General features: G+C 39.1%; 5 protein-coding genes and 1 long non-coding RNA gene across 11 annotated transcripts in view; 1 reads left to right on the forward strand and 5 right to left on the reverse strand.

The window, feature by feature from the left end:
- Positions 1-3,979: 3,979 nt before the first annotated feature.
- Positions 3,980-7,869, reverse strand: LOC139613669 (trypsinogen-like protein 3). Its single transcript, XM_071470479.1, has 5 exons — positions 7,700-7,869; positions 7,450-7,591; positions 6,489-6,742; positions 4,597-4,733; positions 3,980-4,391 (listed from the first exon to the last, which is right to left on the reverse strand). The coding sequence occupies exons 1-5, from the start codon at positions 7,737-7,739 to the stop codon at positions 4,200-4,202; spliced, it is 765 nt and encodes a 254-aa protein (XP_071326580.1). The 5' UTR covers positions 7,740-7,869; the 3' UTR covers positions 3,980-4,199.
- Positions 7,870-10,952: 3,083 nt separating this feature from the next.
- The window catches only part of apoc2 (apolipoprotein C-II), a 76,189-nt gene continuing 61,090 nt past the window's right edge, over positions 10,953-26,051 (reverse strand). For 2 of the 3 annotated variants that reach the window (XM_071469639.1, XM_071469637.1), the window contains exons 2-4: positions 11,761-11,823; positions 11,477-11,633; positions 10,953-11,390 (exon numbers count right to left, since the gene is read on the reverse strand). In XM_071469639.1, the coding sequence (XP_071325740.1) occupies positions 11,300-11,390; positions 11,477-11,633; positions 11,761-11,809 (297 nt within the window). In that variant the 5' untranslated portion in view covers positions 11,810-11,823 and the 3' untranslated portion in view covers positions 10,953-11,299. Of the gene's footprint in view, positions 11,391-11,476; positions 11,634-11,760; positions 11,824-12,121; positions 12,223-26,051 lie in introns of those variants that run through there. The other variant, XM_071469636.1, reaches the window with a different exon arrangement.
- Positions 14,310-16,230, reverse strand: apoa2 (apolipoprotein A-II). Of its 2 annotated transcripts, none has more exons than XM_071469633.1 (4): positions 16,117-16,230; positions 15,820-15,864; positions 15,006-15,237; positions 14,310-14,733 (listed from the first exon to the last, which is right to left on the reverse strand). In XM_071469633.1, exons 2-4 carry the CDS (start codon positions 15,860-15,862, stop codon positions 14,577-14,579), a joined length of 432 nt encoding a protein of 143 aa, XP_071325734.1. In that variant the 5' UTR covers positions 15,863-15,864; positions 16,117-16,230; the 3' UTR covers positions 14,310-14,576. The 2 variants fall into 2 exon arrangements, with proteins under 2 accessions (XP_071325734.1, XP_071325735.1); XM_071469634.1 differs by having other exon boundaries at positions 16,009-16,121.
- The window catches only part of apoc4 (apolipoprotein C-IV), a 54,551-nt gene continuing 45,696 nt past the window's right edge, over positions 17,197-26,051 (reverse strand). The window contains exons 2-4 of the mRNA XM_071469635.1: positions 17,923-17,968; positions 17,725-17,809; positions 17,197-17,571 (exon numbers count right to left, since the gene is read on the reverse strand). Coding sequence (XP_071325736.1) covers positions 17,358-17,571; positions 17,725-17,809; positions 17,923-17,968 — 345 coding nt within the window. The 3' untranslated portion in view covers positions 17,197-17,357. The remainder of the gene's footprint in view (positions 17,572-17,724; positions 17,810-17,922; positions 17,969-26,051) is intronic.
- Positions 20,869-21,782, forward strand: LOC139613208 (uncharacterized). Its single transcript, XR_011686696.1, has 2 exons — positions 20,869-21,386; positions 21,419-21,782. It is a non-coding gene; the product is annotated as an uncharacterized lncRNA (long non-coding RNA).
- The window catches only part of apoc1 (apolipoprotein C-I), a 54,665-nt gene continuing 50,197 nt past the window's right edge, over positions 21,584-26,051 (reverse strand). For 2 of the 3 annotated variants that reach the window (XM_071469642.1, XM_071469641.1), the window contains exons 2-4: positions 22,178-22,247; positions 21,927-22,062; positions 21,584-21,829 (exon numbers count right to left, since the gene is read on the reverse strand). In XM_071469642.1, the coding sequence (XP_071325743.1) occupies positions 21,769-21,829; positions 21,927-22,062; positions 22,178-22,232 (252 nt within the window). In that variant the 5' untranslated portion in view covers positions 22,233-22,247 and the 3' untranslated portion in view covers positions 21,584-21,768. Of the gene's footprint in view, positions 21,830-21,926; positions 22,063-22,177; positions 22,248-22,663; positions 22,750-26,051 lie in introns of those variants that run through there. The other variant, XM_071469640.1, reaches the window with a different exon arrangement.

Here is a 26,051-nt window from a genome sequence, read left to right on the forward strand (position 1 = left end):
CACACACACAATCACACACACTCTCTGTCTCTCTCTCCTGAACATATGTATTAACAAAACATGATTTTAATCACTTAATCGCTTACCCACCGCCTCTCAGACACATCCCACACCTTTACACACAACACATCCCACACATACATGCACAAACACACACAGTGCTGCCTCTCAGTGTGCTCTTGTAGCTATTAGGCGAGTATCATTAAAGCTCTTCAGACTAATTATCTCCCCTGATGAGCCACAGGTCTCAATGGGACAATGGAGAGAGATCCGGCATGATTGACTTGGCCTGTACAGCTCTCCATGAGCCATTAGCCTAGCGAGCAGAAATACACACATGCAGTACTGTATATACACACACACAGACACACACGTACCAGGGCTTGTGCTAATGTAAGTCAGCTTCCCATGTTCATTTACATATTTGTGAAAAGACCTGTCAGTTATTATGAAGAAAAAGTGTATGATGGAAGGAGGAGTGTGAGAGCGTGTGTGCGGTGTGCGCTTTCTCTCTGTTTGTGAATGCGCGTTCGAGTGCGTGTTCGTCACTTTTCCTCTCTCATGAGCCAGGTGCCCCAGGGGAATGCTGGGAATGTAAGCCACTGATGAGTGATGGTGACAGTTTGCCAGGGAAACCGAGCGATGGAGGGAGATGCCTTACGTTTACTCCACAGATATTGCACCAACCACTGATAAGCACTGTCACATCCCAGGAAAAAGATTCCCCCCTATGGATTATCATTCATTTTAATTCCCTCATTAATCAGTTTATGCCACGGTGTTTGGGCAATTGAGGGTGATATTTGTTTTCAGTGTGGGCTGGGCAAGTATGCCTGAGTTATAAAAGCCAGAAGAAACAGAATGAGGAAGGGAGAACACTCAGAAATTGGGAAATAATTTACAGGATCTTAAAAACAGGGAGTGGGGTATGAACGAAAAGAGTGATGGTTAACCATTAATAGATGTAAGTGTATTATATTCAAGTGGGCTGAGAGAAAGGATTCCGCAGTCTGTCAGTCAGGGACATCAATAATATGTGTGCATGTTTGTCTGAAGGGTAGAAACACAGAAGAAGAGGGCAGCTCTGTTGGAGTCAGATTTGTGTCTAGAATTTATTTCAGGACACACAAATCCCTCTCACCTCCAAGGTCATCTTATCTTTACAACTTCTGAATGTGTTGGTCCATTAAATTGTCTGGGGGAGGGATCCTAGGAAGGTGTATCTGACCTCAGCAGGCCAAAAACAAGGTGTCATTTTGAATGCAATCTGTGATTCTAGAGAACGCACACATTTTTTCAATGCAATTGACATGTTCAATGCAATGTCATTGTTATAAAGTCAGTTTTTTCTTTGGTGCAGAAGATTTCTCCTCAAGCCAGGTAGTCAACCTTTTTTTTTTTTACTGATCGCTATGCAGATTGCAATGTTGGTCGGTCAGTTTTTTAGCTTTTTGGTCCAGACTGAAATATCTTAACAACTATTGGATGCAGTGCCATGAAATTTTCTTCAAACTGTCATGGTACTAGGACAGTGAAGCCCATTGAGTTTGAAGTTTGAAGTCCCTTGACTTTTCCTCTACTGCCACCATGACAGTGACATTTATGGTTTTGAGTGAAATGTGTTAACATTTGCTGGATGAGCTGCCGTGTCACTTGGCACTGACATCCAAGGTGCATCCAGCATGTTACTGAACCATTACCATTTCATCCAGCGCCATCATCAGGTCAAAATTTAAAATGTTCAATACTTAGTTGATTAACAAATACCTGCAAAACTAATGACATTCCCATCAGCAGTTTTACCGATGAGCATGTTAGCATGTCGACATTAGCATTTAGTTCAAAGCACCACTGCACCACAGTACTGCCTCACAGAGCTATGAATGTGGATCAGGACACTTAAAACCTTGAAGCAGCTATTGGTTCATTGGGCCGCGCCTTCCTACTGTATATCACCATTCAACTTTATTACATTCACTGACATTTCTTTGCAGAGGATATAAAAGGTTCAATTTCTGCTATGAATTACACAGAAGACATAGGCTGTGATGTTTTCAGAAGCACTTAAGATAACTTATTTTAATTCTCAGAGACTTCAGGTGGAAATAATTAGGGAGGTGCTTTATGTCCCCAAAGCAGACTGATAAACCAGGAACCATGCCCTCTTCAGAGGGTGGTAGACCACATATTACAAGCCCTAACAAACTGCAGATAATTTGGGATTAAGTACACAAAGTGGCCAAAAGGGTATTTGGGGAGAACGAGATTTCAGGCTTGTTATATTGGATATCTTGCCTGAGGGAATAAGTGAAGTATCTATTGTATCTATTATGAAAACTAACAATTACTGACACAGTAGCTATTACATTTAATTGGTTTCAGTCAAATCCTCCAGAATTATAAACAATGGCTATCCTAATTGAAAGAAAGAAAGAAACACAAACAGCAGCTCCAAAAACCTGCACCAATTAATATCACACTGCTTTCTAAAGTGACATCCCAGTTACCAAAGTGAGCCCCTCAGTTTGCCTCCTGCCTCCCACTGTGGTTTGAGAGGAGGTGGAGAGGGGGTGAGGAACAGGAGAGAAATGGTGAGAACAGATGGCGGAGTGGCCCCTATGTTCAACTGGCTGGGTGATGATGGACACAGCTGTCAGTCACTTTGCATGTTAGTGTGTCTGTGCGTGCAGTGCCTGTGCTTTTTGTGTTTGTGTCCAACTCCCCCATGTATTTCCAAGCTCCTTTGTACTCAATATGTCTTAATAATATTACATTTGATCCATGTGTTTATTACCAGAACACATTTTTGTGGACATATTGAAACAATGGCAGAGATCAGATCTCAGATTGGAGCTCAAACAAAACCTTGAACATAATGTAAGATTCATGTCGCCTGGCCATGCTGCTATGAGCAAAGGCTTTCTCGCTTTCTCTCTCTCTCTCTCTCTCTCTCTCTCTCTCTCTCTCTCTCTCTCTCTCTCTCATATAATTTGGCTTTATCCCCATCTAGTGGTGCTTCACATTATTGCTGCCTATCTTTTATCATGGTAATATTCGCATGGTGCAATATTCCCAGGCACACCTCATTAAAAGGCTCAATCTGTGTGACTTCATTTGATTTAATCATTATGAAACTGTAATAAACATAAATGAAATGCTTCATTCCAAAAATAACGTTTCTATTATCAAAATGGTAACCATCCTTTATGATATGAAAGTCAGCTTGTGGTTGATGACGTTATTATCCAGCTTGACTCATTCGAAACTTCAAATTATTAAACCTGAATGTGTAGATTTTTTTGGCCATTGAGGGACAGCATGACAAGGTGTGAACACAACACTGACAGACAGTATTTTCACTGTGTAAAATTGACGTTCTGAACTTTTTTTTAGCAAACAGCTCCTCACTTGTAAATCCAACAAATTTGGAGTCATGTTTCTTGCCACCATGTACTTTTTAGTTTTATTAGGGTTTATTTGGGTTTTTGCTGAGAACATCATCTCGCTGTGGTTGAAAATGGTGCTAATTGGATAATGTATAAAACATTAAAGTTGTAGGTTGTGAGACCAAAACAACGAGTTGAAAGATGCTAAAATGCTGCATTGAGCTAAGGAGGGTGCTTCAGAATTGGATGATTATTCTCTGGGGTTCCTCACAATGAGCACCCCCATCAAATTACACGTAGTCATTTGATCCCTTGTTAATAAAGAAATATTGACCAGAGCAGTTTTAAGGACCATTTTTGAAATGGTCATCAAGGAATTGACTGTTACAAGATTTTGCAGTTTTGGTGTTCAACGTGTGGAACAAATAAACATTTCCTGTCATGTCTAATTCACTGACAGTGTCACATGCACAGCAGCATGTGTGGAGTTATGATCTAGTGTGGAAAGAAATCTGAGCTAATTAGCAGCAGCTATTAGCCAGCTGTAGAAACGGTTTAAAGGGTGCACTGAAGTTCATGAATGAAACATGAAGTATTGCAACACATTTTATTTTATTTTACTTTAGATGAGCACTGGATTTATGTCTGTTATTCTTGGGTTTAACTTTTCATACAGTGTCTGGCTGAAGTGACTGAAAGGGCAACTCCTACACTATGGGTTCAAGAACTAAATCTAGCCTGCAAAGTAGTCAGAGGCAATATTTATAATAATGACTACATGTTATCTGTGAATAAATATCTCCCTCTGCTGCCTCATGACGTCATCCTTGTAGTAGTTTCAGGTGGCAGAGTGGGTCCATAACGGTCCATCACATCTTTGATCCAGTCATTGTAGATGCACAGCTTGGTGTAGACAGTTGGGTCAGCTGGGTTCGTGCAGCCATGGTCGAACCACTTCACACCCTGCAGCTGGCCATCGCACACCATCACATTGCCACCATTATACTGGAGAGAAGGGAGACAATAAGATACTCTGCTGGGATGTTTATGGGAAATGCATGTGTGTAAGTGAGTTAAAATGAGATGGAAATGCAGTGGAAGGCCGGGAGGAAGGATGAGGACAGAGACACAGATTAGATTAAGATGCACAACAGACATACAGGTGAAAAAATACAAAGCTACAGTTTCTTTGGGTTGTGTCCATACTTACCAAGCAGTTATCTGTGTTTACTTGACCAGCGCAGACCATGCCAATGCTCCAGTACAGGAACTCAGGAAATGTGTTCATACAAGTCTGGTCGGCCACAATAGGTACAGTTATACACTTCAGAAGCTGAGGTGGCTCATCTGTTTTGGAGAGGACAAGGGTGTGTTATTGGTCTGATCCTTTCAAACTAAATGCTTCAAATCTCATCCAAATTTATAACGTGAATACAACTTAGGCGTTGTGATATATTCAGTACCATCACTCAGCAATCTGCCACTCATTCTTTGGCAAGAGCATCCTTCATTTCGTTCCTTCAGCTGATCTATGAATTAGTCCCCATTTTTATGCATTGTTACCACTTGCACTGGAGCATAAGGTCTAAACGTTAAGTAAATATGATTTTCAAGGTCTTCCTCTTTTAATTAGTCTTGATCACTGACTGGGTATTTCGACAGGCAATTTGAAACTCCTCTGATTAAAGAATGCCATTTTAGCTGTTATTAAAATAGAGTGTTCATGCCTTGTTAGGGCTGCAAGGACCAGAATGCTGATGAGCATTTTAACAAGCACGTGCTCACCTGCTGATCCGAATCCAACATTTCCCTGAGTCATGCTGAAAATAGAAAAGTAACTATGCCACATTTTGTATCTCTCCAGATTAACCCTGCAATGCCCGACCCCAGAAAAAATGGACAGAAAATTCTGATTTCTTGATTCTGGAACCTTTATTTGGCCCTTTCACAAAATTTGAAAAAAAAAATTACCAAAAATTATTTGCATATAGGTATTTCCAAATTTTATACACGATTTTACTACATACTAAAATGCAAAAAATTATGTAATTATAACTTGCTTCAACAGATTAAGTGTTCATGTTAGAATATTACAAAAAAAACATTTTGGTTTTTGTATAGCTTAGACGAATAAGGTGTATCATGTTAATTTGTGAGCTTTAGAAATGCTGGTAGGCGTATTATGTTACCTTTGGTCAGGGCTGGGCTAGTTGTTTCCCCCTGCTTCCCGTCTTTATGCTAAACTAAGCTAAGCTACGTGCCCACGGATAGCTACGGGAATGGTATCAATCTTCTCAGAGCCAATAAACATGTTTCCCAAAATATTGAACCATTCCTTTAAAGTCTAACACACTGCTAGCCAAGTGCTTTCTAGTTTTCTCATGGCTGGTCCTGTCTGTTCATGGCAGTTTTTTGTGCTAGAGGTTGAATTCAACTAGTACATGAATAAGGATGCATGGTACGAGCGCAGTGGTAACATATATTTCACCCAACTGCAGGCAGCAAAAATATGTATCAGCCTGTGGACGTTATGTGGTAAAACAAATGCCTTCAACATATTTATCAGAGATTAAAGGAAGAGTTCAACATTCTGAGAAATGCACTTATTGGAATACACTTACATTTGAAAGAAAAGGTTGATACCAGTCTCACATCTATGTGCTAATTATGAAGCCAATCTAGCATAAAGACTGGAAACAGGAGGAAAGCACTAGACACTGACGCTGCACAAAGGCAAAATATACTGTATCTACCAACATTTCTAAAGCTCACAAACTAAAAGGTAATATCTTGTTTATTTTATTAGTAGTCATTATCTAACTCCCTGCAAGAAAGCGAATAAGTTTATTTACCCAAAACGCTGAACTACTACTTTAAAGTTTCACACAAGCTGTGTTAATTAGAAAGGTTTGTTTACCGAAGAAGCTCCAGTGGCCTTTAGCTGATACTTGTAGTAAAGCTTGAGTTAAAACTTTGTAGGGCAGGGAATGTTTGAGGACTGGATTAGGAAACACTGGTTTATCCTGCAATTATACTAAATTCTACAGTGGTTACAAGTTAATGAGGTGTAAAAATCACAGTAGCACATTTAAATTCACTTACATTGATTTGGGATGGTGGTGCCCCAGCCACTGACATAGCAGGTCTCTCCAGGCTGCGGGCACCGACGGGGCAGAGGGATGGGCTGGACGTACTGGTTGAAGCGGGCTGGCTCGGCCAGACGGACCATCGTGAGGCTGTGGAGCGGTGAGCGGTAGGGGCTGTGACGGATCACTTCAGCAACCTGAATGTGCTGCTCGGTGCCCTCCACCACAGTCACATCATGTTCCCCAAGGGATGCAATGGTTTTGTAGGATCTGTAAGGATGGAGGAAGAGAGGAGAGGCTCTTATTTACAAAGCTCAGGCAGATCTTTCAGGCCTCAGGCAGAAACAGGTTCGTGACTAAGGACCAGCAGGTTAATGAATGCTGTATATTAAGCACCAATACAAGTGGAATTTGCAGTGGTTCTCTGCACTGACTGAGTAGTCTGGTGACACAAGACAGATTATAATGGTATATTTTCTTGACATTATTTCTTAAAAGCTATTACAGCAAGCGTAATGCTTCATTAGTCACTTTTAAGAGAAAAAAATTACAAAACATTTTTGCTTTTTTTTGTCTCCTCAGGAAGATTGCATATGACACTGGCTTGCTGAATGCAGCTGAAGGTCACGCTGAAAATGCTCCAGCAATTGAATTAAAGGTAAAAACAAAACTGCTCGATTTAAATAATACATTGTTGAATTTTAACAAAGTAGAATATATCAGGCACTTCACCCAGGTTTTACCAAGCCCAAATGTGATTTAACTGCTGATAGTCTAGAGAAATTGGATGTCCATTAAACTAAAGCTTTTAGTATGAAAACTACTTAACCAAAACAAGAGCAACTTTTTACATTAAAAGTTTTGTTTTGAATGACTCTCAAAACTGTGACAGTCATTAAAAAGTTGACACTACAAAAGATTTTAATTCAACATCAGCAGTAAGTTTTCATTTGTTATTAACAGTCAGTAACACCTACGTGGGTGCACAAGTATAGGAGGTTACAAGCCACCATCTGTCAATGAGAGCTCCACTGCAGGATACTCCTCCGCCATGCAGATAGACCTGCCAGGGTCTGGAGTGCGGCTGGCACACCTTGTTGTCGTTCAGGGGAGACGCTCCTGCAACACAACAATAAGATTAAACAGAGACTAAAAGGCTATTCTTATATTAATTTTTTGTTAATAGATTTACAACATGGTAAATCATGGTAGATCAACGTGGTAAACCTGCAAGCCCCAAAGCAACCAAGAGAAGAAGATGATTCATTCTGTATATCTGTTTTTGTAGTGTTTTTCTGTAGCTCCAGTAACATGTGATGGCCGTTTTACCAGTCTTGTGTCTTTATATCTGCAGGACAGTGGGAGGAACAGACGTTTGGCTTCAGCTTCATCTTCATTTCCAGTTGAGCCAGAACTTAACCTTATCCAAGAAAGTTTCAACACTTCCATGTTCAGTTACAGAGACACACCTTGTTCCCTGTAGCTCTTTGTTCCTTCCCAGAGAACAAGGAAGACCCTCCAGAGGTATAAGAGATTACAGCTTTTGTATTTTGGTTAAGTTTATGTTGTTTTCATAGATTTAAGATCAACAAAGACCTGCTGTTCACAGCTTGTTTGGGCTTAGTGGGCTATATTAAAACCATTTTTTAGGTTCAACCTGTGCAACACAACTACACACTACAATGGTGCCACAGATAAATTAAGCTTCTGTAGTACTACTTACAGTACAGTAATAATAAAAAAAAAAAAGATAAGAGTGGAGATATGATTCCCACTGCTGGGAAGTTAACATGATGGCGTTAATATTTTACTTTATTATTTACCATGACGTACTTTTAAAAGGTCACAGATTGCACAACTATTACTGTTACTTAACTGTCAGCTTTCATAATAGATTACTCTTTGAGTCTCTAAAAAGATGATTGAAAATATTTTCTGTTTATTGATAAATAATGTTTTAATTTATTTCTACATTCAGGTAGAGGTATACTCGCAAAGCTGGTTAACATTAAATTTTTGTGACAAGATTCATCGATTAAAGAACAAATTGTGCAGTTAACTTCAGGGACCAATAAAATATTGCATAATATTCCCTTCCTTAGTTGTTATTGTCAATAATTACACAAAGCTATAAATATTATCAATAAATGGCTTGAATTATCACATCTAATATCATGAAAATAAAGGCAGAGAGGGATAGCTGATATCTGTAACAATACTGTCATATAGTCTAGTTTAGGAACATCCACATTTGAAGTGTAAGCATTTCCTGATTCTCTAATACTGTTTAGTAATTGTTCCATACCGCAGAGGCTCTCTGTATAACTATATTTAAAATGTTAGTCATAAGTCTGGGGATAATCAACTATCTATTATTCACATACCAAGTGCTATATGTACATATGTGTTGGAGTACTCCAGCAGGATTGAGCTATACCTAAAGATATAGCTTTCCTCATGAGAACAAGCAGACTGGGATGTAATCTGGCTGTAACTAAGAGCCATGACTGAGTTATACATATCAGTAACACTAATATGATATGAACAACAGGGAAGAGGTCTAGCAGCCTTGTTTTGCACTAAGTGAAGTTTATTGAGATCCTTTTCATTACCTGGGAATCATATCACTGAACAATACTCAAGATGACTCAACACTAATGAAGTCATTACACTTGTCAATTGTCATTACCGGATTGACAAAAGTATGACCTTTCCTTTCAATAGCATTGCCTTATTATTGTAGATGTGCAGCAACCAGGACAGATGTTGATCGAGTGTATGATCAGATTGATTTGATCCAGCTTGAAGCCTGGAGACTATTAGATGATCTCTTTCTGTTTTCTGTTATCACTGATTTAAATGTAGGCGTGTTTAAAACCATAGTTTAAATTGACCCAGTTGACTTACACTGTTTGTAAGTCAATTGCTAATGCATGGGTAAAGTGGTGTCGAGACACCTGCATACATAACTCTTCAAAACAAGGGGCACATCATTTGAAAATATGGAGGAGAGGAGTGGACCAAGGCCACCCGACAATGTGTGTTGCTACAGTCCAAGGTCGCCATTGTAGAATACTTTTCACTTTCTGTAAGATAACTTCTTGTCAGAGGGAGAGAGTCAAAGGGGTGAAGCACCTATAAGTAATCAGCAAAATTGATGACTGATGACATCAAATTGATGGTGTGTTTCCAATGAAATGGAAATGCCACCCTTAGGAAACATCTGTTTAATATATGACATATTGGAAGAGACAAACACCTAGCAGTAATTTCATATGGTCCGTCATCCATATTATCTGTCCCAGGAGAAATATCTACAAGGAGTGATGACAGCAAACCTTCAGCCTTTCCAACTGCAACCAAACTGAGTGAGCAGAATTTGTCTTTCATAATTGTCTCTTAGGAAAACATGGCACAAACGGATCATCGAAAGTCAAGTATACTTTAATTTCTCAGTTTCATTAATATAATGATTCACCTCACTAATGCATACTGTACATTCATGCCCATGTCAATACACACTCACAGGGTCCTAGTGCAACAAGAACCCATCCTTATAGCACATGTGACTCATGGTGACTTCTACTCAGCACTGGATGTACTGTATAAACCCTCACTGCAGTAGCATCCCTTTGTGTGTGACAGCTCTAACAGCATTGAAATGTAGTAATCTGATGGGTGGACAGCTCTGAATAAAGATGTAAATACACTCGAATCAAAGCTGAGACTGAAATCCAATTAATCAAACCATATTTGTAAAAAGTCAGGTCTGCCAGTCAGCCAGGTTTCCCCCTCTCTCTCACGGTTTAATGTTTTGCTGCAGTTTAGATGCCGACCGATTACATCAAATTACTGTCAAAGCCAAATCTGATCACAGATGTCAGCTGAGAGAAAACATGCAAGACAAATTCTGATAGCAAATACAAAATGCACTTCTCCTCAGATTCATAAAGCGAATATTGGAATACTGTTGTCCTTACCACACACACTGATGTGTAGTTTGTCCTGTGGCTCTCTGCTACAGTATACATCTTTTGTAACAACTACACATGATCACACTTGAAAGCGAATTTATCTCTTAGTTTGTGCTGCTTGTAGCTTCAGAAGAGGCCGCATGCTGTAGGTTGATGCATTAATTAAAAATCATCACAACACTCTTGCATCACCGCTTCTTGTCAGGAGCCACAAAACAAACTTCAGAGTCTTTGTTGTTTATTCATCTCTGTCGGTTTCTCGCGGCTCACATTTTACATGTTGTTTTCTTTTCATCCATTATTAATTGTAACAGGCCTCTGTTCTGTTGCTGCCTCAGCCGATAAAAGTCTGGTGCTGCATCGCAGATTCATACAGACACAAACACGTGGTCCTTTGCGTCAGTGACATAAAAGGAAACACAGGTCTTGCACAAACAGACATATATAGAGAAATATGCTGCATCAAACACTTAACTAAATTACAAGTTATCAATCACAGACAGTAGTTTTTTTTTGTACAAATATTTTTATTTTAAGATACAAATATTTAAATTTATTCAGAGTTGGTGAAGAGTCAGCAACGAGGAAACAAAATCACCAGTAGGGGGCGATAGATCAATTATTTGCATGTTTGCCATAGGTTGGCTGGTTGTTTTATAATTTTGAGACTCATGGAGAAATCCGCTGGTCCATGAAAAGGTGCTGTTTGCTCCTTTTCTTGTGCTTGCGAAGTTGTTCTGTCTCGTTTCCTCTGTGCAAGCAATTAGGTGTTTTTTTTTTGTGTGTTTTTTTTGAAGGATTACAGTCCCCATTGGGTGGTTATCATCATATCAAACTGGAAATCAGTTTTTGTTTACTGCTGAGAGTAGAACAAGTGGTAAAGCTGGTCGTGCGCTATGCCGGCGTATGTGCTCATAACTGAGGTGGTATCAGTGTAAAGATTCCTGCAGACAACACAGAAAGACAGGAGTTTAAATATAAATTCACACTTTTTTGCTGCATTAATGAATCTGCATTTAAAATCCCTTACTTTGCCTTCTCCTCCAGCTTCAGGCCCCTGATGGAGTCCAGGTATTCATTAGCCTTGGTGAGAGTCGTGTCATAGAGGGATCTGACTTTATCTGTGATGCTGGCCAGAGTACCCTGCTCCTCCTCAGCCTGCCTCGGCAAACGGAAGCTTTCAGCACCTGCAAAAGGAATACCAGGTCAGATGGGTGAAAGAATATCACATATTATCAGGAATACCTGATATATTTTTTTCATCACTGATTTATTTCTGCTCTGAATTGAGTTGTGATTTGGGAATACACTTACTGAGAGCAAGGAGTGCAACAAGCACAGTGACGAGCAGCAGCTTATTCATAATGTCCCTTGAATCTGTGAGGAAAGAGAACGAAGAGACATTTAAAGCTTACCTCTTTTATCCACTAGGGAGAGATATTGTCATAGGTTTCCCCATTCATATGTATGGTTGTGCACATATTGATACTTATTTTTTTTTACTCATTTATCATGAAAACCAAACATTTACTGACCTTCAGCTCTGTTAGACACACAACTTGTGGCAGAAAATATGAATTATCTTTGTACTCTGATAACCAGCTCTACATTCATGCAATTTTAGACTTTCACCCTCTGTCCCATTCAGTAAAAAAGTACAAGCATCACTACTCACTGTATTCCTCTGTAGAAATGGCTGTGGTGAAGAAAACAGAGGAAGAGGCACCGCTCGCCCAACCAGTTTATATAGGAGAGCAAATGTGTTGACTTGTCGCTCCCAGAGCCAAAGTGCACTCTGTGGGAGATAAACCCACAATGTTGTCCTCGTTTGTGTTTGTGGGAGGATGTGTCTTGATAAAACAGACATTGTTACTATCTGTAAACATTAGGATGGTGAATGAGTCATCAAAAGGTGTTTTAAACGTCATCAGGAGTCAATGAGGAATTTAATCTGATTTGATTTTATAAGCATCATGTTGGTACATAATTCAAGGGCAGTTTTGAATACATCAGAATCAATTTTCCTTTGATTAAGTTAGTATTTCATTAATGCAGCACGCTCATACACTTTGCCCGGTTCACAGGAGGAACTTGTTACTTGCGTAATGGAGATGATGCATTCATGCCACATTACAATGGTCCTAAGTCCTATTAAGATGGTCCTAAGTCTAGAGTGTGTTGAACACGTCATCCAGTCTAATTCAGGTTATGAAATATTTAGGTCAGCTAGACTAGATTTATTGTAGCAGTCAAAAGACAGCTCTTTATTATGGAGGGGTTTTTTGGGGATTGGGGCTGGAAGACAACCTCCTCGACCTTTCCTCTTAAAATATCATTGAAATATTATTTCTCTACTCATCATTGTGGTCTTATTTAGAAATGGATACAGCTGTTTTAGCACAGGATTTGCTGACAAAGGCAGAGGTGTGAAAAATAAAAGGTTTTTTCTCCCTTCATGTGATTTGATTTCAAATGAAACTGGAAGTCCAAAGAGCAGACCATCTGATTATTTTTTATTTTCAATATATTACTAATAATATTTGTAATCATTAATCATGTTTAATGTTGTTTATCCTATTCAAAACTATACAATTCTTTTCATTCTAGTCTCTAGTTGATAAGTGCAATTCTTTTATTTTAATTTTTTGGTGTCTGTTGCAGAGCATATGTACACAATTTTGTGAACAACAAAATCTTTGTGAATGTAAACTCTTACAGGCCTACTACTAGTCTATGAAAGCTTTACATCTCTTTTTCTTTTTCTCTTTTTCTTAAGAACATATTTTTTTATCTATTCAGCAGACATTTATGACATTCCAAGCTACTTGCATTATTCATTGTTCATAATTGACAAAATGGTTTCGTCCAAGTTTTGATCTAATGTGTTTTTCAGAAGTAATTTTCTCTTAAATGGCAATATATTCCTGGGAGTCCTGAGTAAACATCCCAGCCAATCATGTGATCCAGCCTCACATGTCATGTTGCTTGTGACCTGAGAGCTCAGGTCAGTCTGAGGACAGCTGTGGGCAGTGGTGAGATTCAAACAGTTTTGATTAAATCCAGCTGATTCGGTGCTGTTTTGAGTCTTTGCTTGATGATCTCTGTAGCTAAACGCGATCATTAAATGCTGTAATGGAACTATCAGTGCTTACAGCAACACTGACACAATAATCAGTTCTAATGTCCTCTGCCTCTGCACCATGTCTTGAACACTGCTATTACACAGTTGGGATCAAATTGCAAAAAAAAATGTTTACAATTACCAGAACTTATGAAATGAGGCAGAAACATAAAAACAATTGCACAAAATATTCTCAGAGCTGGTCCACTGGGAGAATCTATTAACTCTGAATAAAAGAATCACTGGATCAACACTGAGAAGTGAAGTTGTCTTTGCCACCTTCATTCCCAGGAAATAACACTTCTGGAGGAAGCTATGCATGTGCTTATTTTACTGTGCTCAGTAAGACACATGTATTCATCCAGGAAAGGATATACACAAACTGAGCCTTAGAGTAAAGATGACAAAATATAAATGTTAAAAATACAAGACATCCTCAAGTCTTATTATTAGTGTCCGAATGGTTTTCATTATCGCTAATATTGTAAAGCATTTATTTTAAAATACAGCTCCATTTTATCAAAGTGGGAGCTCAGCTCATAAACCAGTCCCATAATGTTTAATTCATGCCTGTGCCAACAAATTCAGATGTGGAGTTTGTAGCTTAATTCAAATTTGTAAATATAATTATATAACATGGTGATTAGTGGAGTCTGGACAACTTTGGTTATAAAGCCATATCTTTGCTCCAGCCACACAAATGAAGCTTTATGATATTAAGTGTGGAAGTAAACCTTCACTCTTTTAGTTTCCAGTTCATTTTATTGAACACATTCACACTTATACATACACAATCACACGCAGACTTTGGTTAGTGTATCAAACACAAAATACTGTACATGCACAGTTTGCATAGATGGTGTTGACATGTTTGCCCTTTTTTTGATAACTTTGGCAAAGGATGGTATTTGCATTGTGCATTGCTTCTCTCAGCCTATACTGGTGTAGTTTCTATGAGCTATCATCTATTACAGGTTGCTGACGGGTGGTTTGCTCCAGTTGGTCTTCTTTACTCAGCGGGAATGACTTTGTCCAGGTAGGGCTTGATGTTGTCGATGCCATCGCTCAGGATGTTGCCGACATGGGGGCGCATGTAGTATTCGTACAAACCCAGCACTGATGTACGGAGCCTGTCCAACAGGGGGCCTGCCTCCTCGCCCAGGCCACTGTATAAAACAGGGAAGACAGTTTATATAAAGAAATCTCCATAGTAAAAGGATTTATCACCTAGCCCAGTGCCTGGAGTACCTTTATGTTTTTCCCTGTATGTTATGTTTTCAGGAGAAATTATGATATATTAATATGTATTAGTAATATTACACAGCAAATTTGCAGTTGAAGTGGACTCATTTCTTAACATTGGCTGTTTTCCCCAAAACTGACAGTGAATACATCTACAGGGTCTTCCCTGGAGGATTTGGTCTTGGGGAACACTCACCTGGCAACCTTGAAGGCGGCTTGGAACTCGGGCTTGCTATATATTTCCTGGAGCAAGGTCTTGGCAGTCTGTCCACGCTCGCTTTCACCAATTCTCTCCACTATAGGAGCAGTGGCTTGCTGCACCTTGCCAAAAGCGTTCAGCAGCCTCTTGTAGAACACAGTTTTCAGTGAATCATACTTGTCAACAAGTTCCTGTGACGGTGCAGGAATGTCACACAGGCTCATGGAGACTGGAGGGAAATAAGAATGGTCAGATTATTATGTTAGAATAAATATTATGGAAAAAACAGATCAGAAAAAAACAAAAGATCATCAATAGATGTTTATTTGACAGAACAATCTATGTAAATTCTTGCACTGGAAAAATTATTAATGCAACTATTAATGGATTTGTGTGTGAGTGCACCATTAAGGCCAAAGAGAAGCTGCTTTGCATGTCTTGGTTTGGTAATTGTGTCCAAAATCAAATTCCTTAAACTTGTGTTCAATGCGTAAAATGATTTCTACTTCAGCAGCTCAGTGTCATTTAAAAATCTGTCTTTATCTTGCATGTCAACCACAGATAAAGCAGTGCAATAACCAGCCATGCAGCAGTGCCCAGTGAGTTACTGCAATTTATTGAATACAATAAAAACATACTAGATTTGTATCACTTTTTACTAAAAGGAAAAATGAATAGCATTTACTTAAAATGGTGCTCTGTGTTTTGTGTAAAATTTTTTATTTTTTACTTTCACATAACAGTCAAGCTTTACATAAACATGTAATTCATACACTGCAGTTATTCAGATTGCATTGGTATGTTGCCTTACCCTGCAGAGCGAGGATCAGTGCCAAGACATATTTTGCATTCATCTCTGGAAAAAAATGAAAAAAGAGAAAGAACTTGAAATTGAAGTCTCCGTTTGGAGATATCAGTATTCTTTTCCATATTTGACATTTAACCTTTAAAGATGGAAAACAAGTTGATAAAACTGCAAATGCTGAAAAAAATCTAATACCTAAGTGTTTTTATAAAATTGTTGTTTTAGTGTAATCTGCCCAGAAGTGGCTTCAGAAGAGAAGCTCAGAGTACAGCTGCAGTGAGTAGAGCAGAGCCGAGCTCTTACCTGCTGTTGTGTTGGATGTACAGATCCAAGAAGTGACAGTCTTCTCTGAAAGCGAGTTGTCTGTAACTCGGACCTCACATCTGGACAGGATGATATAGGGGGGGACTGCAAACAAACGTCATCTGATGAGCATACACACACCTACACACACACACACGTACATGCACATGCACGCATGCACACACACACACACACACACACCCACACGTTCACCTAAACAAAGTCCAGTGTACATGATATTCACTTTAAATACTGTATGTGGAAATATGACTTTGTGGTTATGTAATGTTCCTTAAATGTAAGTTTATCTGTATTCATATGGCTATGCACTTGGAACCCTCCTGATACTGCAGTTGTGTGTTTGCAAAATCTCCTAGTGCATGCATGTCATAATCGTCACATGTTTTAGTGCAAAAAAAAAAAAAAGCTCATGTGTTGGTAGCTGCTTTAATAAAAGAAACTAAATAAAACAAATAAATAAAACCTACTGATTAGATTAACTTGGTAATCAGCATTTATTTTACAGTAAGTCATTATCACTTTATAAGGTCTGCTCAGAGACAGATCAGAGTCAAATGGTCAGCAGGTCAATCAACCAGGGCCTGTCTAGACACACTTGCTGAACCCAGAGCTATGCATGCTGGGATTTATGGCTTCACCTTTCACCCACATACCCTGAGACAGACTGTATAGTAGGGTGATAAATTATCAGTATCATTAGGTTTTCAAGTCTCTCTTTCTCTTTGCCGCTGTCTCACTCTTTCTTTTCCATTTGTCCTCATTCTAGTTTTTAGTGTATAGAACCAGAATGTAGTGGCCACAGCAACAGCAAAAGTAATCAATATATCATCAGATCAATGGGAGTGGAATCTAACTGTTCAATGCCTTTCTGATGAAACAACACCTTACAGAAATGCACGATTCTAATAGGAATCTGCAAGTGTTTGTAAATGATGTCATTTACATGAGTCAATTTACCCTCTCATCATAATTGCACTCATTACTGCCTTTAACTATTCCCTCTTGTGATCTTTCCCTCTTCTTCCCTACCGGGCACATGCAGAGAAATAATTAGAGTCGTTTCATGTCAAACCTGGACTTTTATTATAAAGTTGTTTGATTCTTTCTTAATGTGACACAACCAGCAAAGCCCAGTGAAACCTTGAGTATGATCAGTCCAGCGGGTAAGTGGTAAGAATTGTAGATATGTCATATGACAAAAATAGTAATTTACTTCCTTATTATTTTTTGATCGGGTTTTGATCGGTTGCATTAGTTGCTTTAAATGGCATGTAGTTGTCCATGGTTGTCTGGATCTTCTCCCACATGGAGCTTCTGACATCAGAGGCCCATCCAACATAGCTGTCAGTCACTGGTTGGATGTGGTCTTCATAGTAAGCACCAAGAAAGCCCAGTGCTGTCTCCCCAAAAGCACTGACTGTAGATTTTGCTTGCCTATGAGGTACATATGACATGCACACATAAACATATCAATATGTACACAAACAAAATATTTTTTGCAATTCTGATAACTAGCAATCATTTACAGAGAAGTTCATTTTGCTTGCATTCATGAGCTGTTGATGAGCAGGGTGCATTCAGAAATACCTGGCCCTCTCCGCCAGCCTCTGCAGAATTCCTGGAGAGTCATTTTCTGCTGGGCTCAGTGTCTGGGCCGAAAGAGGCCTGCAAGCTGCAGAGGAGGATGCTTGTCAGTCAAGAAGAGCAAAGACGCAAGTGCAACAAAGCTCAGAGATAGAGTGACTAGGACAGATGACATAAAATACAATTTTTTAAAAGCCATACCTTGCAACAGTAAGATGAGAGCAAAAGCAAGCAGTTTTGTATGCATCTGCCACAGAGAAGAGAGAAACACAACCATTAACAGTTTATTCACCATGTCAGATGTCACAAATACAACAAAGCATATTCTCAGCACATTAAAAAGAATATTGTTTTCTTTCATCTCTGTCCCTTTGTAACCATAAAAAACATCACAACATCAGATAAAATCACAGATTTCTAAACTAAATCTAAACATGTGTTCATCAACAAACGGGCAAAGGAGTGACAAAGGACATTTTACCTTTTCTTCTGACTCTGGTCAACAGAAGTTGAATGAAACAAGTGTTATCAAGCCATTTTTATTTGTGTTAGGGGACAGCGTGAACATTGGTCCTGATCGGATGACCATTCAACCCGTTGTTTTTGTCTTTGCTTTATTACACAGTTTTATTGACAAAAACTGAGAGACATCAAAGCAACAGCTCTTTGACTAAAGGGCCTCACACAAATAGTATAAATCAACTCTATCTCTTACAGTCTCTAAGACTGTTTATGATATTCTCATAAATAAGACTAAAAATAACACAGACAAGTGGACTAACAATCTTTTAAGGAGATTAGGTTTTCTTTGAACTTTCAAAAGATTTCAAAGACATGGATCTCATGAGCAGTTTTAGGCAAATATTCCCCAGGATTAATGTGCAATTTGATCTTGTTGTTTTCACCCACTGCAGATACTTGCTTGATTTGTTTTGATTTTCTTGATAAATATTTGCTGTTTTACAATGTTAATGTTAGAATCCAAGTGAACGAACACTGCATTTTAGATCTGCAGATTGTGAACTCTTGATATCTCTTCAAGATCAACATTAGCATTAGAGTTCAATAACTGTCCAAATGCCCTTTGGTTCTGATATCTCAGTCCATTTGATATGTATACAGGCCAGTCAAAGTCTCTGTTCTAGTGGGAGAGATATGGGTTTTAGTGAGGATTGGAGGGGAGAGGGGGGGTCAAATAGATAAACATTTTCAGTCAAGCAAAGCAGTTCTGTGAACAGAGTCCACCACAAAATCAATTTCATCTTTTCACTGCTCTGTGCTTGCTGAATGTTCAGATTGAGAACAAGTCAACACTAATGTTGAGATTAAAGTTCATAACTGTGGTGCATTCACAAACCTGGTCCCACAGCTGTCTAAACAGCTGGGATCAACATTTTTCTTTGTTTTCAAATTGTGTGTCAGGTTGTGAACATCTGAACTGTGCTACAGATTTAAAGATGTGTGTGTGTGTGTGTGTGTGTTCCTGACATAAGTGCATAAGTACAGCCTCCCGCTATGCATCAGAAAAGTTATATTTGTTATAAAATACACTTAGTTGCCACTTTATTAGGTACACCTAACTAATAATAATGCAGTCGACTGCAACAGCCATGCCATAAGTCCTTGTTAGGAAGCTTATAATGTTCAGTTTTTATTTAAACTACTTCAGAGATGTGTTAATTCAACTTTATGATCACTGTAGAGAATGTAGTGTAGTAAGATGCGGTGCTGTTGAATTGTATTGCATTATACAGAGCTGTGTTTCTGTTATTTAGCCTTCCCTCATTGATATAAATGAGGCAAAGTATCAGAAACACCTGCAAGACTAAAGCAGTACAGTTTAGCATAAATTACAGCCTAATATTAGCATTTATTACAGGACTGTTGTATTAGATTGTATTAGAGGATTAGATTGTTTTATCTACATGCACCAATACACTGGCTATTGAGTATATATGCATTTAGTTCATACAAATTAAATGTAACATCTATTATTAAAAACATATTTAAATTAACATATGTAAGTATAGTGTTTTGTTTACAGTACTTTTGTGTTGCATGTTACAATACATGAATACAGTATGTTTGCATATAGTGTATACTGTGTGAAGCTTGAAAATGATAGAGCCCATTGTCAGTTTCATTTAGGATCTTTGAGATGACTTTAAAGCAGGAATGGTTGCAGACCAGACAAAACTCAATTTCTCAATCTTGGGGTCAAGTTGTTTTTATTTCAGGAAGTAGATTTTTCTTCTAATCCAACAGTGGCAGCACAACCTTTCTTAGAATGTACAGTGCACCTTCCTCTTATAGCTGAAAATAGCTGAAAGGACAAAGGCTGACAGGCTGGCCGAGAAGAAGCACTTTACTCTTTCGACATCTTAAACTAATCAAAGTGAAAGTGATTTAAAGTTAATTTCAGCCCCGACAGCTGATGCGACATGATCAGAATCTGTGAAGTCTGTGACCTCCGTGCACCAGCTGCTGACCTCTGTCATCCTGTTCTTTTCAGTGGAACAGATTTCAGTGAACTGGGACAACTGGTGGATTATTAACCCAGCATAAACAGTGACTTTAGCCCAGAGTTGTGAAATGCCAGAAAAGCAGCCATGTTGGCACTTGCCCTTTGGTACCAGCTATTGACACAAATAAATTATTATCTGTTAGATGCTGTTTGCTATTCTTCAATTAAGTGATCAGCCTTAGTGCCCATTCACAAGATACTGACCTGGTTAAAAGTTAAAAAGTTATTTGGTCAAAAGGCTTGAAATCCATTCAGTCACATTTTGATCAGTGTCTGTTCAACTACTGCAGGCAAACTTGTTTGTCAGAAATTGATTGATTGACAGATCTTTTTATTAGATGGGCATCTGGACCTTCTACCTTCTAATAAATGTAAATCAGTTCACAGATTAATTTCCCATTAATATGGAGCTAGCTACAACATGATCAGCTACAAACATGTCATAATTAGGTTTTTAGTACCATGAAGCTCAACTACATGAATCTAGGTTTGATATAACACTGATATAATATGAGGAGACACATTGAAATGATAGGCTGCATATTTCTGAGTTAAGCTAAAACCTTGTTTATTCTGTTAATATTCCAATTCAGGTTTTATTGCGATGTGGATATGTATCTTGCAAATACTAATTTGTTAATTCAAGAAAGCAGATGTTTAATGCAAAACAAGCAAAGTATTATCATCCATATATTTTAATTTTCAGCCTGTAAAACTGAATCTGTTGAAAATGGATAAATCCATCAATGGTCTTGTTCATCCCAGTTTCTTCCCTTGTATAAAAAGAAGAAAAGGTATGTAACATGATCTGAAAATGAATCTACTCCTCAGTTGTAAGTGTGGCACCCCTAAAAGGGAATGACCACACTAATGTTGTTTGATGTAAATAATATGTGTTTATGGGACGATTTTCATTCATGTATATATTCATTTTCACTGAAAAGTAATGAACCATGTTAAGGGGGTCATTTTATTTTGAAAGCGGTGTGGCGGAACGCTTGTGGTCGCTCCAGGTGTTGGGGGGGGGGGGGGGGGGGGGGGCGGATTACGCCGCTCTTCACCTGCTTTTACAGGGAACCCGTCCACGGAACCCGTAACATAAGCAATGTACAAAAAAAGATTTTAGAGCTCTGTGAAGGATGTAACGACAGTTCAACAGTAATTACTATGCAGTGGTTTGCAAAACACATGGAGGCCATACAATCATGGACCAGGGTTGTTCATTTATTTATGTCAAACATGTTTAACAGGCTCTTCCATTCTTCTTCACTACACTAAAAAAAAAGTTCTTATTGTCTTTACATTGATAAATATTGATGCAAACACAGAATTTATATAAAAAAACATTTTATTTTTTTTGATGACTGGAGCTTTTCACATCATTTCTTCAAAGAAATTACGCTCAAATTATTAAAAAAAAAAAAACCCCGTCTCTTTACAGAGAGGTGACATGTGAGCGTCCCAAAACAAGGGTCCGGGCGAGGGAAGTCAGCCGCCAGAGGTGGGCGCAGAGGTAGACTCGTCTACTGGGCGATTTCCTGAACTTTGGTCTTTATCTTCTCAAACTGCTCGTTGAGCCAGTTTCTAAGGAGAAGAATCACATCATATGTCGTATACTTAATATGTGTTACACAGGGTCAATGCGAACGTGTAAGTATAACATGTGGGTGTGTGCACCTACTTGGCGTTGGCTGCCTGCTCGCCGCTGAAGAAATCGCTGAAGGTGGTCCTGGCCTTCTCCCCCAGGCCCCTGCCGAGGTCACCGGCCTGCTCGGTCCACCTGGCAAACGTCTGCTCGATGGTTTCTTCCTGAGCCTCTGCGGGTGGGCGAGATGGACAGAAACAATGCAAAGTCAGTCTCCGCAGCGCTGGTGGTAGACAAACCCCCGCAGCGGAGACAAGAAGTCAGAGGCTAAGTGACACATGCCGTACCGGTGTAGGCGACAAACGCCAGCATCAGCACGGCAACTGCAAGGTACAGTCTCATCTCGGCTGTGGCTCTCTGAGGAGGGGCGGAGGACATGTAGTTGTTTAGTTTGAGGTCACTGGCACAAAGACGTTTTCGTGGCACAGAGAATACTGTGAGGACGATAGCTACAGCATGAATTATTTTGTCTTTAAAAATAGCGCGCCCCCTACCCCACCCCACCCCCCGTACGTCAGCACCACGGAGAGGGGACAGCTCCCTTTACGTCCGGTCAGACCTCAAATATCATATAACATCGCCACACTTCACTTACACATCTGCGGGTGACTTATATAAATAAATAAGTCATGTCAGGTTTACCCACCACCCTGTGTGTAAATACAGCCGAGGCTCTTTCCTTCTTATTAAGCAATAGGTTAAGCGTCCTATCATCAAACAACAAATCCTCTTCTCGGCTCTTGAAATGGCAACGAATGAAATGTAAAACATACCTGTTTTCCGTCTCAGTGGAGAAATAAATCGAGTGTGTTGGAGCGCCTATGTGCGTTCCTCTTTATAAGCCCACTCGGCTCCAACAGGGTGACGCAAAAACACCAGACTTTAGGTCAACATTTACACGTGGTAACCTTGACGTGCCTCTGCCCTTTTATCGATCAGCACCAAAGTGATTTCATTAAAAGATAATGTTAATGATAAAGACGCCTCTATTAAAAAAACAACCCTGCACAAATGAGGTATCTGCCTCCTTGCAGCACACTGATGCGGGGGATCTAGATTAAAGTCTTCACCCAGCGCTGTGTAGCCTACTGTGTCTACTTATCAGTCACATACCATTCACAAAGAATAGGATGTGAATAAGGGTCATTCTGATTCCAGAAACATGTCCTTATTGCACATTTAGTGCAAAACGAAAAGTCAAACTGGTATTTAACAGATCGCAGCTTGGTGATGATGGCATCCTTAAGGGTCCAGAGTTTATCCCTTAGCAACAGTGGTGTCAATAGATAATGTGAGATGTGATGTAGAAGGAACATAGTTCAGCACTGATTGCATTATTACCAATAGACCTCAGTTATTTGTAAGCTCATCTGAACCTGAAGTGTAGTGTTGGCTGAGTATTGCCTCTGTGTTAAACTGCCACGCATTTACTGGTAAGAGGTTACCAGGGTTTTGATGTCTAGCAACTGCAGACCAAGGTAGTGAGACAGAGTCCACTACAGGATCAGATTTAGCTTTCCTAGGTTTGACTGTAAGAATGTAAACTCAGGGTTGTGATAAGTAGACTCTCTTTAAAATTAAGTTTTTTTGTTGTTTTTTTTTGTTTTGTTTTTTTGTTGTTGTTGTTTCCTCGGTTTGATTTTTTTTCTCTTCCGTGTCCTTTTTTGTTATGTATTTGCACGCTTTGTACCTTTGCAGTGATGAAGGGAGTATTGAGATCCTTTACTTCAGTAAAAGTTCATCATCCTACTTTAAAAGCACTCCATTACAAGTAAAAGCCCTGATTCAAAATTGTAATATTTTAAGTAAAAGTACAGACGTATTAAAAATAAAATGTTTTTAAAGTTTCAAAAGTAAATTCATTATCCAGAATGCCTAGTGTCAATATGTTAGGCTATTATATTATTCATAAATTATTACTGATGCATTAAAATGAGGCAGTAATGAAATTAATTCATTGTATTTGGTCAAGATGGAACTAATTCTAATTGGTTTTTTCCTGTCGGGTGGTTTAATCTATAACAAAGCATATATTTTTGTATGTTAAATCTTAATAGGAGACAAATATGTACTCAAACATAATAAGTGGCCAACAATATTTCTCTCTGAATTAAAAATTAGCATAAAATGGAAATGAAAAATATAAATTCCTCAAGATTTTACCGTATTTTATCCTACTTCCACCACTGTCCCTTTTCATTTTTGCAACATGTATTAATTCCTTATTCTTTTGACCAACGCTGATATCACAAGACCTACATTTCTAAACCTTGCCATGTGTATCCTGTTTATAGCTCACAGACTGATGCAGACAGTTTTACTGCAATGTCCTATTCTGTTTTGATGTATTTTTCCATTTACTGCTCTGCTGAGAATTTCATTGCCTCATTTGATGTCTCTCTTATCCAGACCTTTCGCTTTCTAAAAGGGAAGCAAGTCAGACAAAGCCATATGTGGTCCATCTTGTAAGTTAACATGCACCAGAAAACAGTACAGCTGGATGAACTGAAGTAACCCCTCATTCCAACTGTGACCTGAGTTAGAGCCAGGAAGTCTGTGTCTGATAGTTTAAAGGCTTTATCACTACTTAATATATCTGCTTTCACACCAAGCAGTCTGCAAAAGGCCAATCGCCCATTTGTTGCTGATGACTTGGCCTATAAGGTGCTATTGCTATGATGAATGGCCTAAAATGGTGTTAAATGAGCCTTCACATGCCTCAACACTCACACATTACTTCTCAAAGACTAAATCTCCATCTCTTTTGTCTTGAAGTGGCCAGTGGGTTTATGTATGAGCTTGTGCTTGCGTGCATATAAGCTCCTCTTGAATAATTGTAGGAGGCACAGGGCGTGAAAGTGCACGTCTTGCGTGCTCCCGATTTGCAATAACAAGCTTACAAAAAGGCTGTTTTTGTGTTTGGCCAAAAGCCCCTGTGGTGGCTGATGTTGTGTGCCAACTCTGAAGGGGAGGGAGAGGATGGAGAAAAGAGAGGGGGTTGTAATGGGAGGTAAAATCTCTGCAGGGGTGTTTTTAGAGGGGTTACTAGCAGTCATGGGCTAGCTAGCACCTACTAATTTGCTGGGACTTTTTTTGTTGCTGGGCAGTGCTCAGAGTGCAGACACCCTATAGGAGCAGACGGAGCAGAAGTGCTGAATTGGCAGGATACTTGTGGTTTTCCTGTTTTTACAATCCATGTCTGATCCTTGCAGCAGAGGACAGTTTAATGTAGGAGTTTCACTTGTCTGAGTTTCAAAATAAACACTGGTTCCTGAAAGGAGTGATATCATAGAGGACAAACACCTAGTCATAGAGTTAGTCATTCTTTCACTTTACATGCAGTGCCCTTTAACACAGATGGAAATGGTAAACATGTTTTGTTATACAACCATAAGGATGTTTTGTAGCGATGTATAACTGCACACCTTTCTGAGACAAACAGCAATAAACTACATATTACTCTTCACTTACATACAATTCAAAACCACATTTTTTTGGGAAAAAAACTTGTCTTTATTTCTGATAGCATACAGTGGAGAGTTGGACATGAAGTGGGAACAGAGTGGTGGGGATTACAAGAAATGAAGATCCACAGCTGGATCCACAGTATGGACATTAGAGTTATGTATCTTGGACACAGTGACCGCTGCTGCCCCCCCCACACCCCCCCCCCCCCCCACACCCCCACCCACCTTTTCAAAATCACAATTAAATCCTCATTCATTCATATCATTCAAATTCTTGTTGTCAGTTTCTGTGTTGTTACAGTTAAAAATGTCTTCAAGTGATTCCTAAGTAACTGCCAGCTCTGTGATTTAAAATTAATCTTTTATAATGTGTGTTCTGTTCTCAACGCTCGCTGAGTGTGTTTCTTCATGAAGAAAATGTAGTTTACTTAATCTTCCACAAGAGAAAACACAGCTGCATCTTCATGCAGCATGGATTCAAGTGGAGGGGTCAGAGGAGAGGAGAGGAGATGAACAAGGGACAAATGGTGTCCTCTACTGGCCTCTGCTCCACACTTCAAAGGAAAAATCCTGCTGAGTTTGAAGAGCATAACTTTGACTGCGAGAGTGAGTTATCTGAGTTTAATACAATGATGACCATCTTTTCCCCCTTAGGCAGGTCCAGATGTGTAGCAAGATGAAAATCCCAATTTCA

The sequence above is a fragment of the Trachinotus anak genome, unplaced genomic scaffold, assembly GCF_046630095.1.
Source record: "Trachinotus anak isolate AG129_WGS33_773 ecotype Australia unplaced genomic scaffold, CSIRO_AGI_Tana_v1 ptg000032l, whole genome shotgun sequence".
Taxonomy (NCBI): Eukaryota; Metazoa; Chordata; class Actinopteri; order Carangiformes; family Carangidae; genus Trachinotus; species Trachinotus anak.

Bases quoted from the DNA above. Each gene is read 5' to 3' on its own strand.
- apoa2 (XM_071469633.1), bottom strand. From the start codon at position 15,862: ATGAATGCAAAATATGTCTTGGCACTGATCCTCGCTCTGCAGG. The intron at 15,238-15,819 runs GTAAGGCAACAT...ATTTCCCTCCAG, and splicing joins ACTGATCCTCGCTCTGCAGG to TCTCCATGAGCCTGTGTGAC. The intron at 14,734-15,005 runs GTGAGTGTTCCC...TGTTTTATACAG, and splicing joins GCCGCCTTCAAGGTTGCCAG to TGGCCTGGGCGAGGAGGCAG.
- LOC139613669 (XM_071470479.1), bottom strand. From the start codon at position 7,739: ATGAATCATCTTCTTCTCTTGGTTGCTTTGGGGCTTGCAG. The intron at 7,592-7,699 runs GTTTACCACGTT...GTTGTGTTGCAG, and splicing joins GGTTGCTTTGGGGCTTGCAG to GAGCGTCTCCCCTGAACGAC. The intron at 4,392-4,596 runs GTAAGTATGGAC...CCTTCTCTCCAG, and splicing joins TAAACACAGATAACTGCTTG to TATAATGGTGGCAATGTGAT.